General features: G+C 45.3%; 1 protein-coding gene across 3 annotated transcripts in view; it reads left to right on the top strand.

Moving 5' to 3' along the window:
• The window catches only part of SEPTIN2 (septin 2), a 488,195-nt gene that overhangs the window by 393,060 nt on the left and 74,129 nt on the right, over positions 1-21,006 (top strand). For all 3 annotated transcript variants that reach the window (XM_030215817.1, XM_030215816.1, XM_030215818.1), the window contains exon 11: positions 7,061-7,118. In XM_030215817.1, the coding sequence (XP_030071677.1) occupies positions 7,061-7,118 (58 nt within the window). The remainder of the gene's footprint in view (positions 1-7,060; positions 7,119-21,006) is intronic.

The following is a 21,006-nucleotide window of genomic DNA, read 5'->3' as shown; positions in this document are numbered from 1 at the left end:
TTACACATTGAGCTTAATCAGATGACACCTCAAAGGCCAGGATATTTATATTATACAATTGAGTGGAGGAGTGGCCTAACGGTTAGTGCAACAGACTTTGATCCTGAGGACCTGGGTTCAATTCTCACTGCAGCTTCTTGTGACCTTGGCCAAGTCACTTAATCCTCCATTGCCCCATGTACAAAAACTTAATTGTGAGCCTTTTAGGGACAGAAGAAGTACTTGCATATAATGTATTCAGCACTGCATATGTCTAGCAGCGCTATATAAATGATTAGTAGTAATGAGCCATATGTACACTTGATCTTGATTCTTACTTTGGCAGCTTTATACATGGATCTGTATAACTAGCAATCACTAGCTTTCTCTGTATTTTTGTATTTTCATTTCTTCACTTCTTTATGTACGTTTTAGTTTTCTTGATTTTGAATCAGGAATGTGCCTTTAACTTTGGTTTAACTTTGTAAAAAGCATTACAGGTTTACAATAGGACTGCAAAGTGAATAGTTCTATATGCCAAATGTTAATTGTCATCCCTATTACACTGTAAGGAAGTACATGGGCAGAACAAATTTTAAGTGTTAGATAGTAACTCGGATATTAAGGCTCAAATGCATTTATCCATTCAAGATTGAGAGCTAACGAGATAAATGTGTTTCTTATTTCTCCGAGGACAAGCAGGCTGCTTGTTCTCACTGATGGGTGACGTCCACAGCAGCCCTGAGGTCCGGAAATCTTCCTAGCAACAAACGTTTGCTAGAGCCTTTGGGCGCGCACATTGCGCATGCGCGGCCACCTTTCCCGCCCATTGCGCGGGGACATCAGTTTCTTTTTGTCCACGGATGAGAGAGACTGTGTTTTTTTCGTCCCTCTCAGCGCGTCTTGAGAAGCCTTCGGTTTTTTGCGCGTTTTTCACGTATTTTTTCTTCTATCTTGATTCTCTTTATTTTTCTTTCGCTCCGTTGAGTTGTTCTGTAAAAAAAAAAAAAAAAAAAGTAAGTTTCCTTAGTCTTCTAGTTTGGGCCCGCCTAAGTTTCGTTTCGCCGTCGTTGCAGCCACCTTAGGCTGAGGCTGCCCGTTTGGGGTTTTTTTCCCTGTTTTTTGTGCTTTTATTTTTGGCACCATCCACGACTTTGACTTCGCCGCCGCTATTTTTCCATCCATGACATCGAGTATTCCCAGCGGCTTCAAGAAGTGCGGTCGCTGCAACCGGGCCATCTCGGGTTCTGATCCACATGTGTGGTGTATTCAGTGCCTTGGGCCTGAACATCGCCCAGCCACCTGTAAATTGTGTCTCAGTCTTAAGAAGCGGACACAAGCGGCGAGACAAGCTCAACGGGAACGACTGTTTGGAGCTTTGCCCGGTACTTGGACGTCGACAGAGGTACCGAGTTCGGCGGTGTCGATGTCGGCACCGGAGCAAGCATCGACCTCGGGAGTGCAGGTAATGGCTGTCCGCAGACCTCTGCACGCTGGGAGTAGTGAGCCGTCAAGTGGGTCTCCACCTGTATCGAAGGCTCCTGCTTCGCAGGCCCATCGGGACCGACCATCTTCGGACCCGACCCCGAGGAGGCGTTTGGATTCAACGTCCTCGTCAGTACCGAGGGGTACCGATGTCGTGCCTCGGGCGAAGGCCAAGAAGCATCAGTACTGGGAGCTCCGTGGCATTGAGGGAATCGGCACCCGAGAAGCGTCGACGCCGGGAGGACTGCTCCCCCTCTATTCAGGAGGTGTTGATGCGTCGGTCGATGGACAGCCCGGTACCACCTCCTCATCCTTTACAGGTTCTGTCTCCGACTCCTGCACCGGCTTCCTTGCCTTTTCCGGTAGAGACGATGGATGAGCCCCTCTGAGCCGTTCTTCCGGGTCTCCTAGAAGGGCTGATGTGCCAGTCTGTACTGGTACCGAAGGTGCTTGCGCCCTCGGTACCGTTGGCAGAAGCGCCGGCTGGCTCCTTTCCTGTGGTGAGGTCCCCGACACCGGTACCGCTTGCGGCATCGGCTTCGGCTGCCACCCAGATCAACTCCCCGTTAACGTCGCTGGAGGGAGCTTCATCGCCGCCGAGGGAGTCGACTTCTCAACGACACCATCGAGGACATCGTTCCTCGGAGTCGAGGCGGGCCCGATTTCGGACTGCTGTTCGAGAGCTTTTGTCCGATACTGAAGAGGAGGCCTCGTGGGGGTAGGAAGAGGATCCCAGGTATTTCTCATCTGAGGAGTCTTGTGGTCTTCTTTCTGATCCCTCTCCTGAAAGAAAGCTTTCTCCACCGGAGAGTCTTTCTTTCTCCTCCTTTATCCTGGAAATGTCTGTGGGCATTCCCTTCCCGGTGGTTACTGAGGATGAGCCCAGGACTGAGATGCTTGAGGTCCTCGACTATCCTTCACCACCTAAGGAGTCGTCCACGGCTCCTTTGCATTAGGTTCTCAAGGAAACTTTGCTTAGGAACTGGATGAAACCCTTATCTAATCCCACCATCCCTAAGAAGATTGAGTCACAGTATAGGGTCCATGGAGAACCTGAGTTGATGAGGACCCAGTTACCTCACGACTTTATGGTTGTAGACTCTGCCCTGAAGAGAGCTGGAAGTTCTAGAAATTTCGCCTTGGCGCCCCTAGGGCGGAAATCTAGAACTCTCGACTCCTTTGGGAGGAAGGCCTACCAGTCCTCCATGCTCGTGTCCAAGATCCAGTCGTACCAGCTCTATACGAGCATCCATATGCAGAACAATGTGAAGCAACTGGCGGACCTGGTAGATAAGGCCTGGCCTGCTCCACAGGGAGCTTTTCAGGAGGTGGTCAGGCAGCTGAAGGCGTGTCGTAAATTCCTGTTCAGGGGTGCTTATGACAGTTTTGATGTTGCATCCAGGTCCGCTGCTCAAGGTATAATGATGCGCAGACTCTCATGGCTCCATGCCTCTGACCTGGAAAGTAGGACCCAGCAGCGACTTGCGGATGTTCCTTGCCGGGGGGATAACATTTTTGGCGAGAAGGTCGAGCAGGTTGAAGAACTGCTCAACCAGCGGGTCACCGCCCTCGACAATCTCTCCCACCGGGTGCATTCAGCATCTACCTCAACTGGTAGACGTTTTTTCAGGGGACTGAGGAGTGCTCCCTATTCTTACAATAAGTGTAGGTACACTCCACCTGCCCGACAGCCAGCTCAGGCTCAGCCCCAGCGCGCTCGTTCTCGTCAACAGCGTGCGCCTAAACGGGCTCCTGCAGCTCCCCAGCAAAAGCAAGGGACGGGCTTTTGACTGGCTCTGGAAGAGCATAGCCGCAGTAAACGTGTCCATGCCGGACGACTTACCAGTCGGGGGGGGGTCTTCAAATAGTCCAGTTTGGATACACCCTCAATTTGACTTCTACACCTCCAAATTGCCCACCGGGAGCTCAATCTTTCAGCTCCCAGCACAGGCAGGTACTTGCAGAGGAACTCTCCGCCCTTCTCAGTGCCAATGCGGTCGAGCCCGTTTCACCCGGGCAAGAAGAACTGGGATTCTATTCCAGGTATTTCCTTGTGCAAAAGAAAACGGGGGGGGGGGGGGGGGGGGGGAGATGTGTTCCATCCTAGACCTAAGGGCCCTAAACAAATTCCTGGTTCGAGAAAAGTTCAGGATGCTTTCCCTGGGCACCCTTCTTCCCATGATTCAGGAAAACGATTGGCTATGCTCTCTGGACTTAAAGGATGCTTACACCCACATTCTGATACTTCCAGCTCACAGGAAGTAGCTTCGATTTCGTCTTGGAACTCATCACTTCCAGTATTGTGTGCTGCCTTTTGGTCTGGCCTCGGCACCCCGGGTTTTTACAAAATGCCTGGCAGTGGTATCAGCGTCACTACGCAGACTGGGGGTGCATGTGTTTCCTTACCTCAACGACTGGTTGGTGAAGAGCACCTCGGAGGCAGGAGCTCTGCAGTCCATGCAGATGACTATTCAACTTCTGGAGCTACTCGGGTTTGTTTTAAATTACCCAAAGTCCCATCTCCTTCCAGTTCAAAAACTAGAATTCGTAGGAGCTCTGCTGGAAACGACAGCTCGTGCCTATCTTCCCGAGACGAGGGCAGACAATCTTTTGTCTCTCGTTTCCATGGTCAGGGCGTCGCAGAAGATCACAGCTCGGCAGATGTTGAGACTTCTGGGCCATATGGCTTCCACAGTTCACGTGACTCCCATGGCACACCTTCACATGAGATCTGCTTAGTGGACCCTAGCTTCCCAGTGGTATCAAGCTGCAGGGGATCTAGAAGATGCAATCCTGTTGTCCACCGCTTTTCACAGCTCCCTGATCTGGTGGACGATTCGATCCAATTTGACCTTGGGACGTCCCTTTCAAATTCTTCAGCCTCAAAAAGTGCTGACCACAGATGCATCTCTCCTAGGGTGGGGAGCTCATGTGGATGGGCTCCACACTCAGGGAGCTTGGTCCCTTCAGGAATCAGGTCTTCAGATCAATCTCCTGGAGTTACGAATGATCTGGAACGCTCTAAAGGCTTTCAGAGATCGGCTGTCCAATCAAATTAGCCAAATTCAGACAGACAACCAGGTTGCCATGTACTATGTCAACAAGCAGAGGGGCACCAGATCTCGCCCCCTGTGTCGGGAAGCCGTCCAGATGTGGCTTTGGGCCCGCCATTTCGGCATGTTTCTCCAGGCCACGTATCTGGCAAGCGTAAACAACAGTATGGCCAACAGGTTGAGCAAGATAATGCAACCTCACGAGTGGTCTCTCAACAGGGCAGTTGTCCGCAAGATCTTCCGAGCGTGGGACACCCCCTCGGTGGATCTTTTTGCCACTCAGATCAATCACAAGGTCCCTCAGTTCTGTTCCAGACTTCAGGCCTACGACAGGCTAGCCTCGGATGCTTTTCTCTTACATTGGGGGTCAGGCCTTCTGTATGCGTATCCTCCCATATCTCTGGTGGGGAAGACTTTGCTGAAACTACAGGAAGACCGCAGAACCATGATTCTGATTGCGCCCTTTTGGCCGCGTCAGATTTGGTTCCCTCTTCTTCTGGAGTTCTCCACCAAAGAACCGTGGAGATTGGAGTGTTTTCCAACCCTCAGAACGAGGGGGCGCTTCTGCATCCCAACCTCCAGTCTCTGGCTCTCAAGGCCTGGATGTTGAGGGTGTAGATTTCGCCTCCTTGGGTCTTTCTGAGGGTGTCTCCTGAGTCTTGCTTGCTTTCAGGAAAGATTCCACGAAGAGGTGTTTCTCTTTTAAATGGAGGAGGTTTGCCGTCTGGTGTGACAGCAAGGCCCTAGACCCTGGCTCTTGTCCTACACAGACCCTGCTTGAATACCTTCTGCACTTGTCCGAATCTGGTCTTAAAACCTACTCCGTAAGAGTTCACCTTAGTTCTATTAGTGCTTATCATTATCGTGTGGAAGGTAAGCCTATCTCTGGACAGCCTTTAGTTCGTTTCATGAGAGGTTTGCTCTTGTCAAAGCCCCTGTCAAACCTCCTACGGTGTCATGGGATCTCAATGTCGTTCTCACCCAGCTGATGAAAGCTCCTTTTGAGCCACTGGATTCCTGCCATCTGAAGTATTTGACCTGGAAGGTCATTTTCTCTTGGTGGATGTTACTTCAGCTCGTAGAGTCAGTGAGCTTCAAGCCCTGGTAGTGCATGCTCCTTATCTTAAGTTTCATCATAACTCACCCTAAGTTCTTGCCGAAGGTGGTGTCAGAGTTCCATGTGAACCAGTCAATTTTCTTGCCAACATTCTTTCTCCGTTCTCATACCCACCCTGCTGAACGTCAGTTGCATACATTGGACTGCAAGAGAGCATTGGCCTTCTATGTGGAGCGTACAAACCCCTTCAGACAGTTCGCCCAAATGTTTGTTTCTTTCAACCCCAACAGAAGGGGAGTGGCTTTCGGGAAACGCACCATTTCCAATTGGCTAGCAGATTACATTTCCTTCATTTACGCGCAAGCTGGGCTGACTCTTGAGGGTCATGTCACGGCTCATAGTGTTAGAGCCATGGCAGCGTCAGTGGCCCACTTGAAGTCAGCCACTATTGAATAGATTTGCAAGGCTGCGACGTGGTCATCAGTCCACACGTTCACATCTCATTACTGCCTTCAGCAGGATAGCCGACGCGACAGTCGGTTTGGGCAGTCGGTGCTGCAGAATCTGTTCAGAGTTTGAATCCAACTCCACCCCTCCTAGGCCCATTTTTATTCTGTTCCAGGCTGCACTCAGTTAGATGTTTCTTCGTTGGTCAATTTTTGTTATGTCCTCGCCGTTGCGAGGCCCAATTGACCCTGTTCATTGTTTTGAGTGAGCCTGGGTGCTAGGGATACCCATGTGTGAGAACAAGCAGCCTGCTTGTCCTCGGAGAAAGCGAAGTTACTTACCTGTAGCAGGTATTCTCCGAGGACAGCAGGCTGATTGTTCTCACCAACCCGCCCGCCTCCCCTTTGGAGTGGTTCTTTTCTTTGGTTTTTCTTCATAAGTTGACTAAAGCGGGACTCTCGCGCGACGGGTGGGAAGATGGCCACACATGCGCAGTGCTTGCACCCGTGCGCTCGGCTTTAGCAACCTTTGTTGCTAGGAAGATTTTCCAGACCAGGGGCTGCCATGGACGTTACCCATATGTGAGAACAATCAGCCTGCTGTCCTCAAAGAATACCTGCTACAGGTAAGTAACTTCGCTTTATCAGCTTAATATTGCTTATTAAATAGGTGCCTTAGTTTTTATTTATTAAAGTTTAAAATGAGGGAAGGTCTACTGCTACTTTGGAATATTCTTGAGAAACAATGTAACAGTAGCAGACCTACCTTGAGCCAGGGAAACACATAAAATATTATGGAAGTTTGACTATGAAAAATATAACTGGAAAAATATCAGGCAAGAAGTATGGAACTCTTGGAGGCTGTTGTATGTTTTAAATGTCTGTGGTTAACTACTGCTTCTAATGAATAATATGTGTACTTGCTCTAAAGATGTTGGAAGGGCAGTAGAGTCCCCTAATTGTTTGTAGTGAAGAATATGGTTTTTCACTGTAAACATAAACAGGGTAAGTTATTTTTCTTTTGTTTGTTCTAATAACAGGAAAGCAGAAAATGAGGCAGCAAGCAAAGACATGATCTTAATGGAGAAAGAAGCAGAGGTAAAAAAAAAAAATCAATTGCTGGAATATTAAAGGTGCTTACATAGGCGGTCGGTGGCCCAACTGTTTGGGGAGGCTAAAGGGGGCAGGGTTAGGGGTGGAGCCAGGGGCGGAGCTTACCTCCATAACTGTCTAACAACACACAGAAAAAAAATAAGTAAAAATAGTCACAATACCTTTTATTAAATTTAAATATTAGATATGTATATGTCAAAGAATAAAGTGGTTGCTCAAAGCATATACTAACCACAATTGCTCAACTGCAAAACACTATGCACAACATTGTGCAAAAACACACTCAGAACCTTACTGTACCATAAATATTACACTGGGCAGACCCCCAATACACCAATATACCACCCATACGGAAAATGCAGACAGTCAACAATATGAAAGAAGGGATCATATCACATCACAATTCTCATGTAGAGCCATTGAACATCCTTTTAGAGTGGATAGTGTTCACAATGAGCTCCTTTTATTAACGACCATATGTAGATCCTTCAAGAGGTAGTGTGTCATGATTTAGGCTCTAAAACCCTTTCTGATGTTTTGGTGCCACCTCAGTGGCACCACACAGGCCAATACACAATCTCTCCACCGCAAAACACTATACACAAACTTGTGCAAAAACACACTCATAACCTTACCAAACCATAACAGCACTAATTCCAAGGACAGAACGAGCTACAGCCTTATGCGTGGAAAGGCAGCACTGTAATTGCACCGGGGCTCTAAAACATGTAGTGAAACAAAAAAAAACCAAAAAGGGCTGCAAATACTACACGCTAGCAGAATACTGCACCTTGATCACACATGAAATACACAAGACACAACAGATATGAAGGCAAAATACTGAACTGGAAAGTTACCTCAAGAAGTCGGACTCAGCATGCAGCAATACTAGAAAAATTGAAACTTACATGCAAAATATCACAGATGCACATTTCCAAAAGCTGACATATTCCAATTAATAAATTCTGAATAGAAAATGTTTTATACCTTTGTTGTCTGAGCATTTAGTTTTTCTATTAGTGTCTTCTGTTTTATGCAGTGTCTTCTTTCCATTTGATATTTTTTCTCTCACCATGTCCTTTTTCAAGATCTTATTTCCATTTTGTTCATGACGCCCAACTCCTTTCTTTTCCTCTCTCTCCTCTCCTATATCTGTCTCTGACACTGATCTTTGTTTCTCATCTATGTTTTTATCCCTCCTCCAGTCCTCAGTCTCCCTCCACTTACCTCTCTAGTTCTCCCATTTTCATGTCTCTCATTCTTTGTCAGCCTCCTATTCCCTTGTCTTTCAGCTACTTTTTAGTTCCCCATTTCCACTCTTTGTGCTCATCCTCTTCCTAGACTCATCTACATTCATCTGCCTCTCATCCCTTCACCAACCAGTTTCTTCCTCATCACTCATCCTCTCTCCACCTTCAGTTCCTGACTTACATCACACCCCTTATCTACAGTCCTACCCCACTTTTACTTCCCCATTTCTAACCTCTCACACCTCCATCAATAACTTATCTTACCCCCTTAATAGCCCTCTGCCTCTTTCTTTTCATCCCTGTGTAATCTGAGGTTTAAAAAAAAAAGAGGGAAAAAAAAGTTACTGTCCTTCTGATGGCTGCAATTTTTTTGAAGGATGGCTAGCAAGAGAGAGAACCATGGGAGCACAACTGGCTTTGGGGGTTGCTCTGTAGCTGTGTGGTTGAGGGGGAAACCAGCAGAAGACTGTCAGTGTCAGCATGAAGAGAAGGTAGTGAAGGCAACAGCCACAAACCAAAAGGTGACCATGGCAGCGACGTCAATCAAGAAAAAGGCATTACAGGCTGGCCTCCAGTTTCTCCCTTCACACAGTGTCCCACCCTCACGGAAACAGGAAATGCATCATCGCAGAAGGCGGGACACTGTGTGAAGGGAGAAGCTGGAGCCGGAGGCGAGCCTGTAGTGCCTTTTTCTTGATTGACGTTGCTGGGAAGTAAAAGGTTAAAGCGCGCGGGGAGGGAGGAGGAGGGCTGCCGATCGGGAAGCCGGCGAGAGTGGAAAGGAAGGAGGGAGAGCTATCTGGCAAAAGCGCTGCGTTTGTGAGGGCAGCAGCCAAAGGAAGTCCACAATAAGCCTCCCCAAGCCTCTTATACGGGGCGCCTATGGGTGCTTAATAAAGTCTCTCTGAAGATAAGCAGTTCACTACCCAAGGGAGTTGCATGACTGCACTCAGCATTAAGCAGGCACTTGTTCCAGAGCTTCTAAGAAAAGACCTTTCCTGTGCTGCCAGAAATGACTAACATGCAGTACCTCACAAGAAGCCCCTGTGATATCTTAAGATGTTATAGAACTTAAATAATTGCCTCAAATTTTCCTTTGTTATTCTTGGTGACTTGGCTTCCAGCTGTGCTCTGTCTGCCCAAGGTCTTCTCTCCCTTTGATGGAAGTTCTCAATGTTTTGACCTGCGTCTCTGGGTCAAAATTCTAGTTGTCCCAGATGTTTCTTAGTCTTGCCACTTCTTTTCTTAGTTCTTGTACTTCTTTCACAAGGGACTCAATGTATGTACATTTATCACATGAAACCAAAATCTTGTCTTGGTCCAAGGGTTTGGTTTTGACAGTGGTAGAAGCTGTAATGAAAGCAGTAGCTTTAGGGGTTCTTTGTTTCTTTACCATAGTTCCGAATATAGGGGTTGTTGTACTTGTGATAATAAAATATGTAGCCTGTCCCACAACTACCTGCTATTTCTCCTACTCCTGTTCTATGGGATATAGGGGGGTAGGTAGTTAATGTGTAGTTTTAGGGTAAGAACTGAGAACCTGCTAAGATTTACTGTGTGGGTGGAATTCAATGTATGTATCTGACTATTTGAAATTCAGTGATTGAGCTTTTTCCTTCAGGGTATTTTGGGGGTTTTTCCTCTCCTTTCCCTGATAACCGGATGGTTGTAGACCTAATTCAATAGATTAATCTTGCAAAGTAAAAACCTAGAATAAATCTGATCCTGATCTATGGGTATAGCTGATTAACAATGATTTTTGATTATACTGCCAATACGGTACTGCCAACAGTGAGAGAGGCTTGATGAACAAGTTTAAGGAAGAGAAGGTAAATTGGTATCCTATGTGATATATAATGAGAATAGCAATCAATGGATATGTTAACAGAGGTCCTTTTTATCTAGAGCAGAAAGCCCCTGATGCTGAGCAGAAGGCTGGGGATATACTGTGATATTGAATGTTTTACTTTTCAAAAACAGTTGTAATTTGGATGGAGTTATTAGGAAAGCTATTTAGGAAGTGTCAATCTTGGGGTGGGTGCGTGGGATTAAACTTAAACCTGTGGAATGTGTTTGCTGTAAAACCTTTCTCTAGAGCTGTATTAAGCCACTTAGCTACACAGCTGGTTGGGATTAGGGGAAGACAAGGTTAAGAAATGCACCAGAAATGCCCAAAACCACAGCTCTAAGGTAGGGATAACCAGAAATAATGCCATTACAAGTCTTATCTGTGAGCTTTCAGCACTTCAGGCAGGAGTCAAGAGACCGTGTGGTAGCCTTCAGCTCTCTCAAAGCAGAAGTTTTAGCCACACCTAAGCTATACAAGTTGACTACAAAAAACCAGGTGGGGGAGGGCTCAACACTCTAAGGAAAAAAAAAAAAAAGATCTAATACAGAGTTATAGCAGTTTTTAAATCTAGTACTCAGATTAACAGATATCAAAAAGTCAATAAACAAGTTAGAAAATACAGCAAGCAGATCACAAGATTAGCAGAGCGTATACAGAGATGTATATGAGTATTGATTGGAAAAGTTATAAGGGAAGATACATTATTATTATGTGAGCTTGATGGTGCTGGGCAATTGTTGATTGAATTAGAGGATATTATATAGCCCCCGCCGACTGAACTAATGATTAAGTTATATTGAGTCCTCGTAGTAGATTTATTTGGTGGAGCACGGCATGGATTCTTACTAGCTATATGTAGAACTTTCTAGCAGCACTGTGTATGTGCCCGACGTGCAAGTGCCATCATCTCAGACTTAATTTTTCCGTGGACCTGAGAGGACCCATCTTCTCTACACAATGCGACTTAGATTTTTCAAGTCCTTTGCTGTACAGTTCCTTTCCACATTTCTTTATTTTTCTCAGTTTAAGTCTGTTCCTTGTTTCTTTTTATTTCTTAGTCTTTTGCAGCTTTTTTTTTTAGGTTTTCTTTGTCCTCTGTGGACAAGCATAAGTACATAAGTAGTGCCATACTGGGAAAGACCAAAGGTCCATCTAGCCCAGCATCCTGTCACCGACAGTGGCCAATCCAGGTCAAGGGCACCTGGCACGCTCCCCAAACGTAAAAACATTCCAGACAAGTTATACCTAAAAATGCGGAATTTTTCCAAGTCCATTTAATAGCGGTCTATGGACTTGTCCTTTAGGAATCTATCTAACCCCTTTTTAAACTCCGTCAAGCTAACCGCCCGTACCACGTTCTCCGGCAACGAATTCCAGAGTCTAATTACACGTTGGGTGAAGAAAAATTTTCTCCGATTCGTTTTAAATTTACCACACTGTAGCTTCAACTCATGCCCTCTAGTCCTAGTATTTTTGGATAGCGTGAACAGTCGCTTCACATCCACCCGATCCATTCCACTCATTATTTTATACACTTCTATCATATCTCCCCTCAGCCGTCTCTTCTCCAAGCTGAAAAGCCCTAGCCTTCTCAGCCTCTCTTCATAGGAAAGTCGTCCCATCCCCACTATCATTTTCGTCGCCCTTCGCTGGCATGATATTCTCAAGAAATCAGTGACATCATCCAACCCAGTCTTCTGCCACACTTTAAGTCTTTAAGGCAGTGCTTCATCGCGCATACACAGGTGGCTTCTCACCCGGCACACACGCGCGGGACCAGAAGTCTTATGGTTTCCATGGAGCAGAGGGGTTGTGCTTTTAATCTCTCCTTGGTGCGTCAACTTTTTGCCTTTTGGTGCTTCTCTTTTCGGGTCAACTTTTCCTCATAATTATCTATTTTTGTCAGTTTTAACTCGTACCAAGAAGTGTAGAGTGATGCACTTGGGGTGCAGAAACCCTAAAGAGAGATACTGAATAGGAGGGGAGAGATTAGTAAGCTCAACTCAGGAGAGAGACCTTGGGGTGTTGGTGTCTGAGGATCTGAAGGTGAAGAAACAATGTGTCAAGGCGACAGCCGTGGCCAGAAGGATGCTAGGCTGCATAGAAAGGGGCATAACCAGCAGAAGAAAGGAGGTGTTGATGCCCCTCTACAAGTCGTTGGTGAGGCCCCACTTGGAGTATTGTGTTCAGTTTTGGAGGCCATTTCTTGCTAAAGATGTAAAAAAACTGGAAGCGGTGCAAAGAAAAGCTATAAAAAATGGTATGGTATTTGCGTTGCAAACCGTACAAGGAGAGACTTGTTGATCTGAACACGTATACCTTGGAAGAAAGGAGAAACAGGTAATATAATACAGACATTCAAATATTTGAAAGGTATTAATCCGCAAATGAACCTTTTCCGAAGGCGGGAAGGGGTAGAACTAGAGGGCATGAATTGAGGTTGAAGGGGGAGGGGGGCAGACTCAGGAGTAATGTCAGGAAGTATTTTTTCACGGAGAGGGTGGTGGATATGTGGAATGCCCTCTCGCGAGAGGTGGTGGAGTAATGGAATTCAAACATGTGTGGGATAAACACAAAGGAATCCTGTTTTGAAGGAATGGATCTGCGTAATCTTAGCGGAGATTAGGTGGCAACACCGATAATTGGGAAACAAAACCAATGCTGGGCAGACTTCTATGTTCTACGCCCTGATCGTGCCTGAATAGATAGGGATGGGCTGGAGTTTGAATTTTAGGGGGCTTCAACGTTAGCTTCAGAACTTAGTACAAGAAGAGTGCTGGGCTCACTTCTACGGTCTGTGCCCTGAAAATGGCAAGGACAAGTCAAACTCGGGTATACATATAAAGTATCACATACCATGTAAAATGAGTTTATCTTGTTGGGCAGACTGGATGGATCGTACAGGTCTATCTGCCATCATTTACTATGTTATGTTACTATCTTAGAAATAACAGTAATATTCTATATTCCTAATATCAGTAAATACATGTACTCACTTTTCCTCTTCTCTCATTGTTCCCTGCCACCAAAATCTCACGTCAGCAAGATTATTCAGTAGCTGAAGTTAATCTTCTGGTCTCTTGCTTTTCTAACTAAATCAACCCCTCCCCTCTAGGTTGTCACGTGGAAGGAAAAAAACCCCAGCTGGATGCTGTTTGCTCTCCATCTCTTTCAGATAAGTTTTCTCTGCTGTCAAACTGACATGAACTGACATTTTGCGCTTAGCACAAGGTGAAGAGACAAAGTATTTGGCAATGTTGGAGCTACGGGGTGAGGGCTCAGGTGAGGTAGCTTATCAGTCAAAAAGGGCTACTAGATCAACCTAATTCTTAGGGTTTTCACAGACACAGCATCTCCCTTCACATTCTAGGAAACCTTTCAGAAGACAGCAAACCTCCTTCCTCAAGGCTTTGCACCCTTCTTTAGTCAGGATTCCAGCTTACAGCCACCTTGCCACACTTCCCCCCCCCCCCTTCTTTAGCTACTTTAGTTCACTTCCGTGCAGTGTCTCTGATCATCATTTCATCTTTGTTCTGTATTTTTTCTCTCCCTCTCCTAGGTCAGTCTGACTTCTTTTTATACTGTTTAGCTTGCCAGTTCTGGAATTTTCCCTGCACAAGCTATGAGGAAAACAACTTGTTTAGCTCCCCATGAGATGTCGCTCAAAAGTTCTCCCGATAGCTATCAGAAGCATACATGCATGGGCATCTGTCATATCAGAGAGGGTCAGTCTGACAAAAGTCATATTTCTCCGAACTGTATACTCATTCTTGCTCCAAATTTAAATACAAAACCAGTCTGTTTCTTTCCACTTAGACAAACCTAAGGCCTAGATACTCTAGCTAACTAAAAAAAAAACAGGTCAAGTTACAGAAAATACCTATATTCCAATTAAAAATACTACCCCCCAATTTTGATCCTTAACAAAGCAACCATTCAGATTGGATCCTTTCCCAACCCTCAACGGATCTCTTCTTCATCCAAACCCTCGTTCTCTAGCCCTCACGGCATGGTACCTGACAACGTAGAATGACATTCTCTAAACATTCCCCATACAATTTCGCACATACTTCTTGCTTCCAGAAAACCCTCCACATGAAAATGTTACCATCTGAAATGGAAAAGGTTTTCTCTCTGGTGTGCTTCTAAGTCACTCAACTCCTATCTCATGTTCTTTACCTACTCTGATGAAATACTTCCTCCACCCATTCTGGCCTCAGTTCATTTAAGTGCCATCAGTGCATTTCATGCTAAACTTGAAAGCAGACTAATTGTAGTGCATCCCTTGATGACTACATTCATGAAAGGTTTATATGACATTAAACCTCTGGTGGTATGGGATCTCAATGTCGTTCTTGCTTCTCTCATGAAACCTCCGTTCGAACCACTTGTTCTCTAAAATTCCTCACTTATGAATTATTGTTTTTGATAGCTCTTCTGCCAGAAGAGTTAGTAAGTTCTAAGCCGTTACGGCAGATCCTTAAACTAGATTCTTACCATGACAGGGTTAACATAAGAATAGCCATACTAGGTCAGACCAATGGTCCATCTAGCCCAGTATCCTGTTTTCCAAACAGTGGCCAAGCCAGGTCACAAGTACCTGGCAAAACCCAAATCGTGGCAACACTCATACTACAAATCCCAGGGCAAGCAGTTGCTTCCCATGTCTGTTTCAATAGCAGACTATGGACTTTTCCTCCAGGAATTTGTCCAAACCTTTTTTAAACCCAGACACGCAAATCGCTGTTACCACGTCCTCCAGCAAAGAGTTTCAGAGCTTAACTATTTGCTGAGTGAAAAAATTATTTCCTCCTATTTGGTTTAAAATATTTCCATGTAACTTCCTTGAGTGTCCCCTTGTCTTTGTACTTTTGGAACGAGTAAAAAAAAAAAATCGATCTACTCGTTCTAAACCACTCAGGATTTTGTGGACCCCAATCATATCTCCCCTCATCCGTCTCTTTTCCGAGTTGAAGAGTCCTAACCTCTTTAGCCTTTCCTCATACGAGAGGAGTTCCATCTCCTTTATCATTTTGGTCGCTCTTCTTTGAACTTTTTTCTAATTCCGCCATATCTTTTTTGACATACGGCGACCAGAACTGTACACAGTATTCAAGGTGCAGATGCACCATGGAGCAATATCAAGGCATTATAGTATTTTTGGTCTTATTCACCATCCTTTTCCTAATAATTCCTAGCATTCTGTTTGCTTTTTTTGGCCGCCGCCACACATTCAGCAGAAGATTTCAGCATATTATCTACAACGACACCCAGATCTGTTTCTTGAGTGCTGAGCCCCAGGGTGGACCCTAGCATCAGGTAACTATGATTTGAATTATTCTTTCCAATGTGCATCACCTTGCATTTGTGCACATTTAAATTTCATCTGCCATTTTGGATGCCCAGTCTTCCAATTTCCTAAAGTCTTCCTGCAATATTTCACAGACCTCACTTGTTTTAACAGCCTTGAATAGTTTTGTATCATCTGCAAATCTGATCACCTCACTCATTGTTCTGATTTCCATATCATTCATAAATATGTTAAATAGTACCGCCCTAGTGCAGATCCCTGCAGCACTCCACTTTCCTCCATTGAGAGAAATGACCATTTAACCCTACCCTCTGTTTTCTGTCCAATAACCAATTCCCAATCCACGATAGAACCTTGCCTCCTATCCCATGACTCTTTAATTTTCTTAGGAGTCTCTCATGAGGAACTTTATCAAAAGCTTTCAGAAAATCTAGATACACTACATCAACCAGCTCACCTTTATCCACATGTTTATTCACGCCTTCAAAGAAATGAAGCAAATTGGTGAGGCAAGACTTCCCTCAGCTGAACCCATGCTGACTCTGTCCCATTAAACCATGTTTGTCTACATGTTCTGTAATTTTATTCTTTATAATAGTTTCCACTATTTTGCCTGGCACCAACGTCAGGCTTACTAGTCTATACTTTCCCAGATCACCCCTAGAACCCTTTTTAAAAATCATTGTCACATTGGCCACCCTCCAATCTTCAGATATTATGGACGATTTTAACAGCAGGTTGCATATTACTAACAGCAGATCAGCAATTTCATGCTTGAGTTCTTTTAGTACCCTTGGATGTATGCCTTCCGATCCAGGTGATTTACTACTCTTTAATTTGTGAGTTTGGCTCAGTACATCTTCCAGGTTCACTGAGATTTCTTTCAGTTCCTCTGCATCATTACCCTTGAAAACCATTTCCAGTACAGGCAGATCTCTTACATCATCTTCGTGAAGACAAAAGCAATGAATTCATTCCGCTTCTCCGCTATGGCCTTGTCCTCTCTGAGCACCTCTTTTTTCTCCTTCGTGATATAACGGTCCCACGGATTCCCTCGTAAGCTTTCTGCTTCTGGTGTACCGGCAAGTTTCTCTTCCTATTCTCTTTTAGCCTTCTTTGTTAATGCTTTGCATCTGACTTGCCAGTGCTTATGTTGCTTCTTATTTTCTTCATTTGGGTTCTTTTTCCATTCTTTGACGGACAATCTTTTGATTGTAATGGCTTCTTTTACTTCACCTTTTAACCACGCTGGCTGACGTTTTCTCTTCTTTCCACCTTTGCAAATACGTGGAGTGTATCTGGACTGGGCTTCCAAGATAGTATTTTTTAATAACATCCACGCCTGATTTAGTGTCCTAACCTTTGCAGACGATCCTTTTAGTTTCTTTTTAACAATTTTCCTCATTTTATTATAGTTGCCCTTTTGAAAATTAAATGCAGCTACAGTAGATTTCCTTTGCGGGTTCATCCCAGATAGCTCAAACTTGATCATGTTATGATCACTGTTTCCCAGGGGACCCAACACCGCCACCTCTCGCACTATGCCCTGCACGCCACCAAGGACCAGATCCAAAATGGCTCCCCCTCTCATTGGTTCCTGGACCAGCTGCTCCAAGAAGCAGTCATTTATTACATCTAGAAATTTTATCTCTACAAGTTGCTTAGAAGTTTGAAGGGGATAATGTGCATCCTTTATCCTGCTCTCCTATTAAGCATGCCTGGCTTACTTTCAGCATTGTTGAAACCTCTCTACTAGGATTCCCTAAATGTCCTGTTTCAATAGTATCCTTCAAGGATACTCCACATCGAACCATGCGCTCCTGGGGGACTGTCGACCTCCCCATCCCCCCATTCTAGTTTAAAAGCTGCTCTATCTCCTTTTTAAAAGTTAGCGCCAGCAGCCTGGTTCCATCCTGGTTTAAGGTGGAGCCCATCCTTTCAGAACAGTCTCCCCCTTTCCCAGAATGTTGCCCGGTTCCTAACAAATCTAAATCCCTCATCCCTGCACCATCGTCTCAACCATGCGTTGAGACTTTGAGCTCTGCCTGCCTTTTGGGTCCTGCATGTGGAATGGGGAGCATCTCTGAAAATGCGACCCTGGAGGATCTGGACCAACTTTCTACCTAAGAGCCTAAACTGGGTTGTACTCCAAACCCACCCCAAATTCCTCCCAAATGTTGTTTTTCGGAGTTTCATCTCAATCAATCTGTTGTTCTGCCTGTCTTGTTCCCTAAATCACATTCTTATCGTGGAAAAGTAGCACTGCATACCTTGGACTCCAAATGTGCTCTAGCATGCTATCTAGAAACGCACAAAGCCTCATGGACAATCCTCCCAGCTCTTTGTATCCTTTTATCCTAACAGATTGGAAATTCCCATCATCAAGTATAAATCTCTACTTGGAATTGGTGGCTGACTGTATCGCCTACATCTGTGCTCAGGCTGGGCTGACTCTTGATGGCAGTGTTACTGCTCATAATTTACAAGCTGTGGTGGCTTCAGTAGCCCATTTCCATTCTGCCTCTATTCAAGACATTTGCAGTACAGCTACATGGTCTTCTGCTCACACTTTTATGACTCACTATTGTCTGGACCAGTATTTCAGGCGGGATAGCCAGTTTGGCAAGCAGTTCTGCAGAATCTTTTTACTGTTTAAAATCCAACTCCACCCTCCAGCCTGTTTTTCACCAGTCTCACTATTTGCTTCATTGTCAGAATATAATTTACTTGTGAGCCCTTCTGCCCAAGATTCAGACAAACGACTGGACTTAAAGGATGCCTATACCCACGTTTCAATACTTCCCAGTCACATGAAGTATCTCTGATTCTATGTGGGGAAACACCACTACCAGTATCTCGTTCTGCCATTTGGTCGCGCGTTCTGCCATTTGGCCTTGCTTCGGCTCCCAGAGTGTTCACCAAGTGTTTAGTGGTAGTTGCAGCATATCTACATAGACTGGGGGTATATGTGTTTCCCTACCTGGATGATTGACTGATTAAGATCACATCACAGGAAGGAGCGACGGTCAGTTCGTTAACTGTTCAGGTGTTGGAGTTACTAGGGTTTGTCATGAACCACCCCAAGTCCCACCTTCATCCCTTTCACTAAATGGAGTACATAGGAGCCCTGCCGGACACAGTGCAGGTTCAGGCTTTTCTTCCAAAAGTAAGGGCAGATACCTTGGCATCACTCACCTCGCAGGTCCACAGCAGTAAGCAGGTTTCAGCTCAGCAAATGTTGAGCTTGATGGGCCATATTGTTTCACTTGAGAGAGGCCCAATAGACTCTAGCTTCCCAGTGGTCTCAGGTGACAGGGAATCTAGCAGATGTCATCTAGATTACCTTGGATTTGATCCATGACCTACTCTGTTGGACGATTCGATCCGATTTGACTCTGGGACTGCCATTTCAAATCCCACCACCTCAAAGGTGTTGACAACAGATGCATCCAACCTGGGATGGGGGACTCATGTAGATGGGCCTCTTACTCGGGGTCTGTGGTCCACTCAGGGGTCTGTTTCACATCAATCTCCTTGAGCTCAGGGCAATCTGGAACATTCTAAAGGCTTTCAGAGTTCGGCTGCAGAACCAAATTGTTCTCATACAAACAGACAACTAGGTTGCAGTGTTCTGTGTAAATAAACAGGGAGTACAGAATCCTACTCCTTATGTCAGGAGGCAGTTGAGATGAGGCAGCGGGTCCTCCATTGAGGAATAGACCTCTGTGGGTACGTACCTGCCCAGGAAAGACAACTGCATGGCAGACAGACTGAGCAGGGTACTGCAACCACACTAGTGGTCTCTCAATATGGGCGTAGCCCGCAAGACCTTCCAAGAATGGGGCACTCACTCATTGAATCTTTTTATCACTCATCTCAACAACAAGGCCCCTCAGTTCTGGTCCAGGCTAAGATCATACAACAGACTAACATCAGATGCCTTTCTCCTTCATTGGGGGGGGGGGGGGGGGCTTCTGTATGTATATTCCTCAATATCCCTCATAGAGAAAACTTTGCTGAAGCGAGATTACAGGACCATGATCCTAATCGTTCCTTATTGGCCACAGCAGAACTCGTTTCTTCTTGTTCTGGAGTTATCCTCCAAGGATCCATGGAGCTTATGTCTTCCGACCCTTATCACGCAGAATGAGGGTTCCCTTCTGCTTCACAACCTCCCGTCCCTGGCCCTCACGGTTTGGATATTGAAAACGTAGAATTTGAATCCTTGGATTTGTCAGGTGGTGTCTCTTGCATCTTGCTGGCTTCCAGAAAAGGTTCCACTAAGAGGTGGTATTCTTTCATATGGAGGAGGTTGCCGTCTGATGTGAGGGCAAGGCCCTAGACCCCTTCTTGTGTCCTACACAAAAACTGCTTGAATACCTCCTGCACCTCTTTGAATCTGGTTTGAAAACCAACTCTGTAAGAGTTCATCTCAATGCAATTGGTGCTTATGTAGGGATTAAGTCCATCTCTGTACAACCTCTAGTAGTTCTCGTCATGCGAGGTTTGTTATTAAAAAAAAACCCTGTTGGACCTCCAACTGTGTCATGAGATTTCAATGTTGTTCTTGCCCAGTTGATGAAAGCTCCTTTTGAGCTGCTTGATTCCCATCATCTGAAGTTTTTGACCTAGAAAGTTGTGGTTTTGGTGGCAGTCACTTCAGCTCGCAGGGTCAGTGATCTTCAAGCCCTAGTAGCGGATCCACTTTACATTACATTTCACCACAGCAGAGTAGTTCTCTGCACGTACCCTAAGTTTCTTCCTAAGGTAGCATTGGAGTTCCATGTTAATCAGTCAGTCGTTCTTCCAGTGTTTTTCCCAAAACCACATGCCCATCCTGGCGAAAGTGTACTCTAAACCTTAGACTGCAAACATAAGTACATAAGTATTGCCATACTAGGAAAGACCAAAGGTTCATCAAGCCCAGCATCCTGTTTCCAACAGTGGCCAATCCAGGTAACAAATACCTGGCAAGATCCCAAATTAACCTTAGCCTTCTATCTGGAGTGAACTAAAGACAGTCCACCCAAGTTTTTGTTTTTTTCTGATCCCAATCAGTGGGTGTGGTCATCGTCAAATACACTATTTCCAGTTGGCTAGCAGATTGCATTTCCTTCACTTATGCCCAGGCCGGGCTGAATCTATAGGGTCATGTCAAGGCTCATAATGTCAGAGCCATGGCAGTGTTGGTTGCCCACTTGGGATCAGCCTCCACGGAGGAAATCTACAAAGTTGCAAAGTGGTCTTCTGTCCACACGTTCACATCTTATTACTGCCTAGAGAATTTTTTGCATGCTCTACTCTGTGTTGTAACAGTTCTATTTCTTTGAGAGCAATTGTTCTGTTTTTTTATGCCTTACAGATTCTGGAGCCTGTTGTCATTGTTACCATACCCAAGGCCTGCGATTATGGGAATTAGGCCCCGCCCCCAGAACAGACATACGCACGAGTCCCTATTTGGTC

Source organism: Microcaecilia unicolor, chromosome 10 (genome assembly GCF_901765095.1).
Source record: "Microcaecilia unicolor chromosome 10, aMicUni1.1, whole genome shotgun sequence".
Classification (NCBI taxonomy): Eukaryota; Metazoa; Chordata; class Amphibia; order Gymnophiona; family Siphonopidae; genus Microcaecilia; species Microcaecilia unicolor.
Note: the sequence above shows the minus strand (reverse complement) of the source record. Positions and strands in the feature narration are given on the sequence as shown.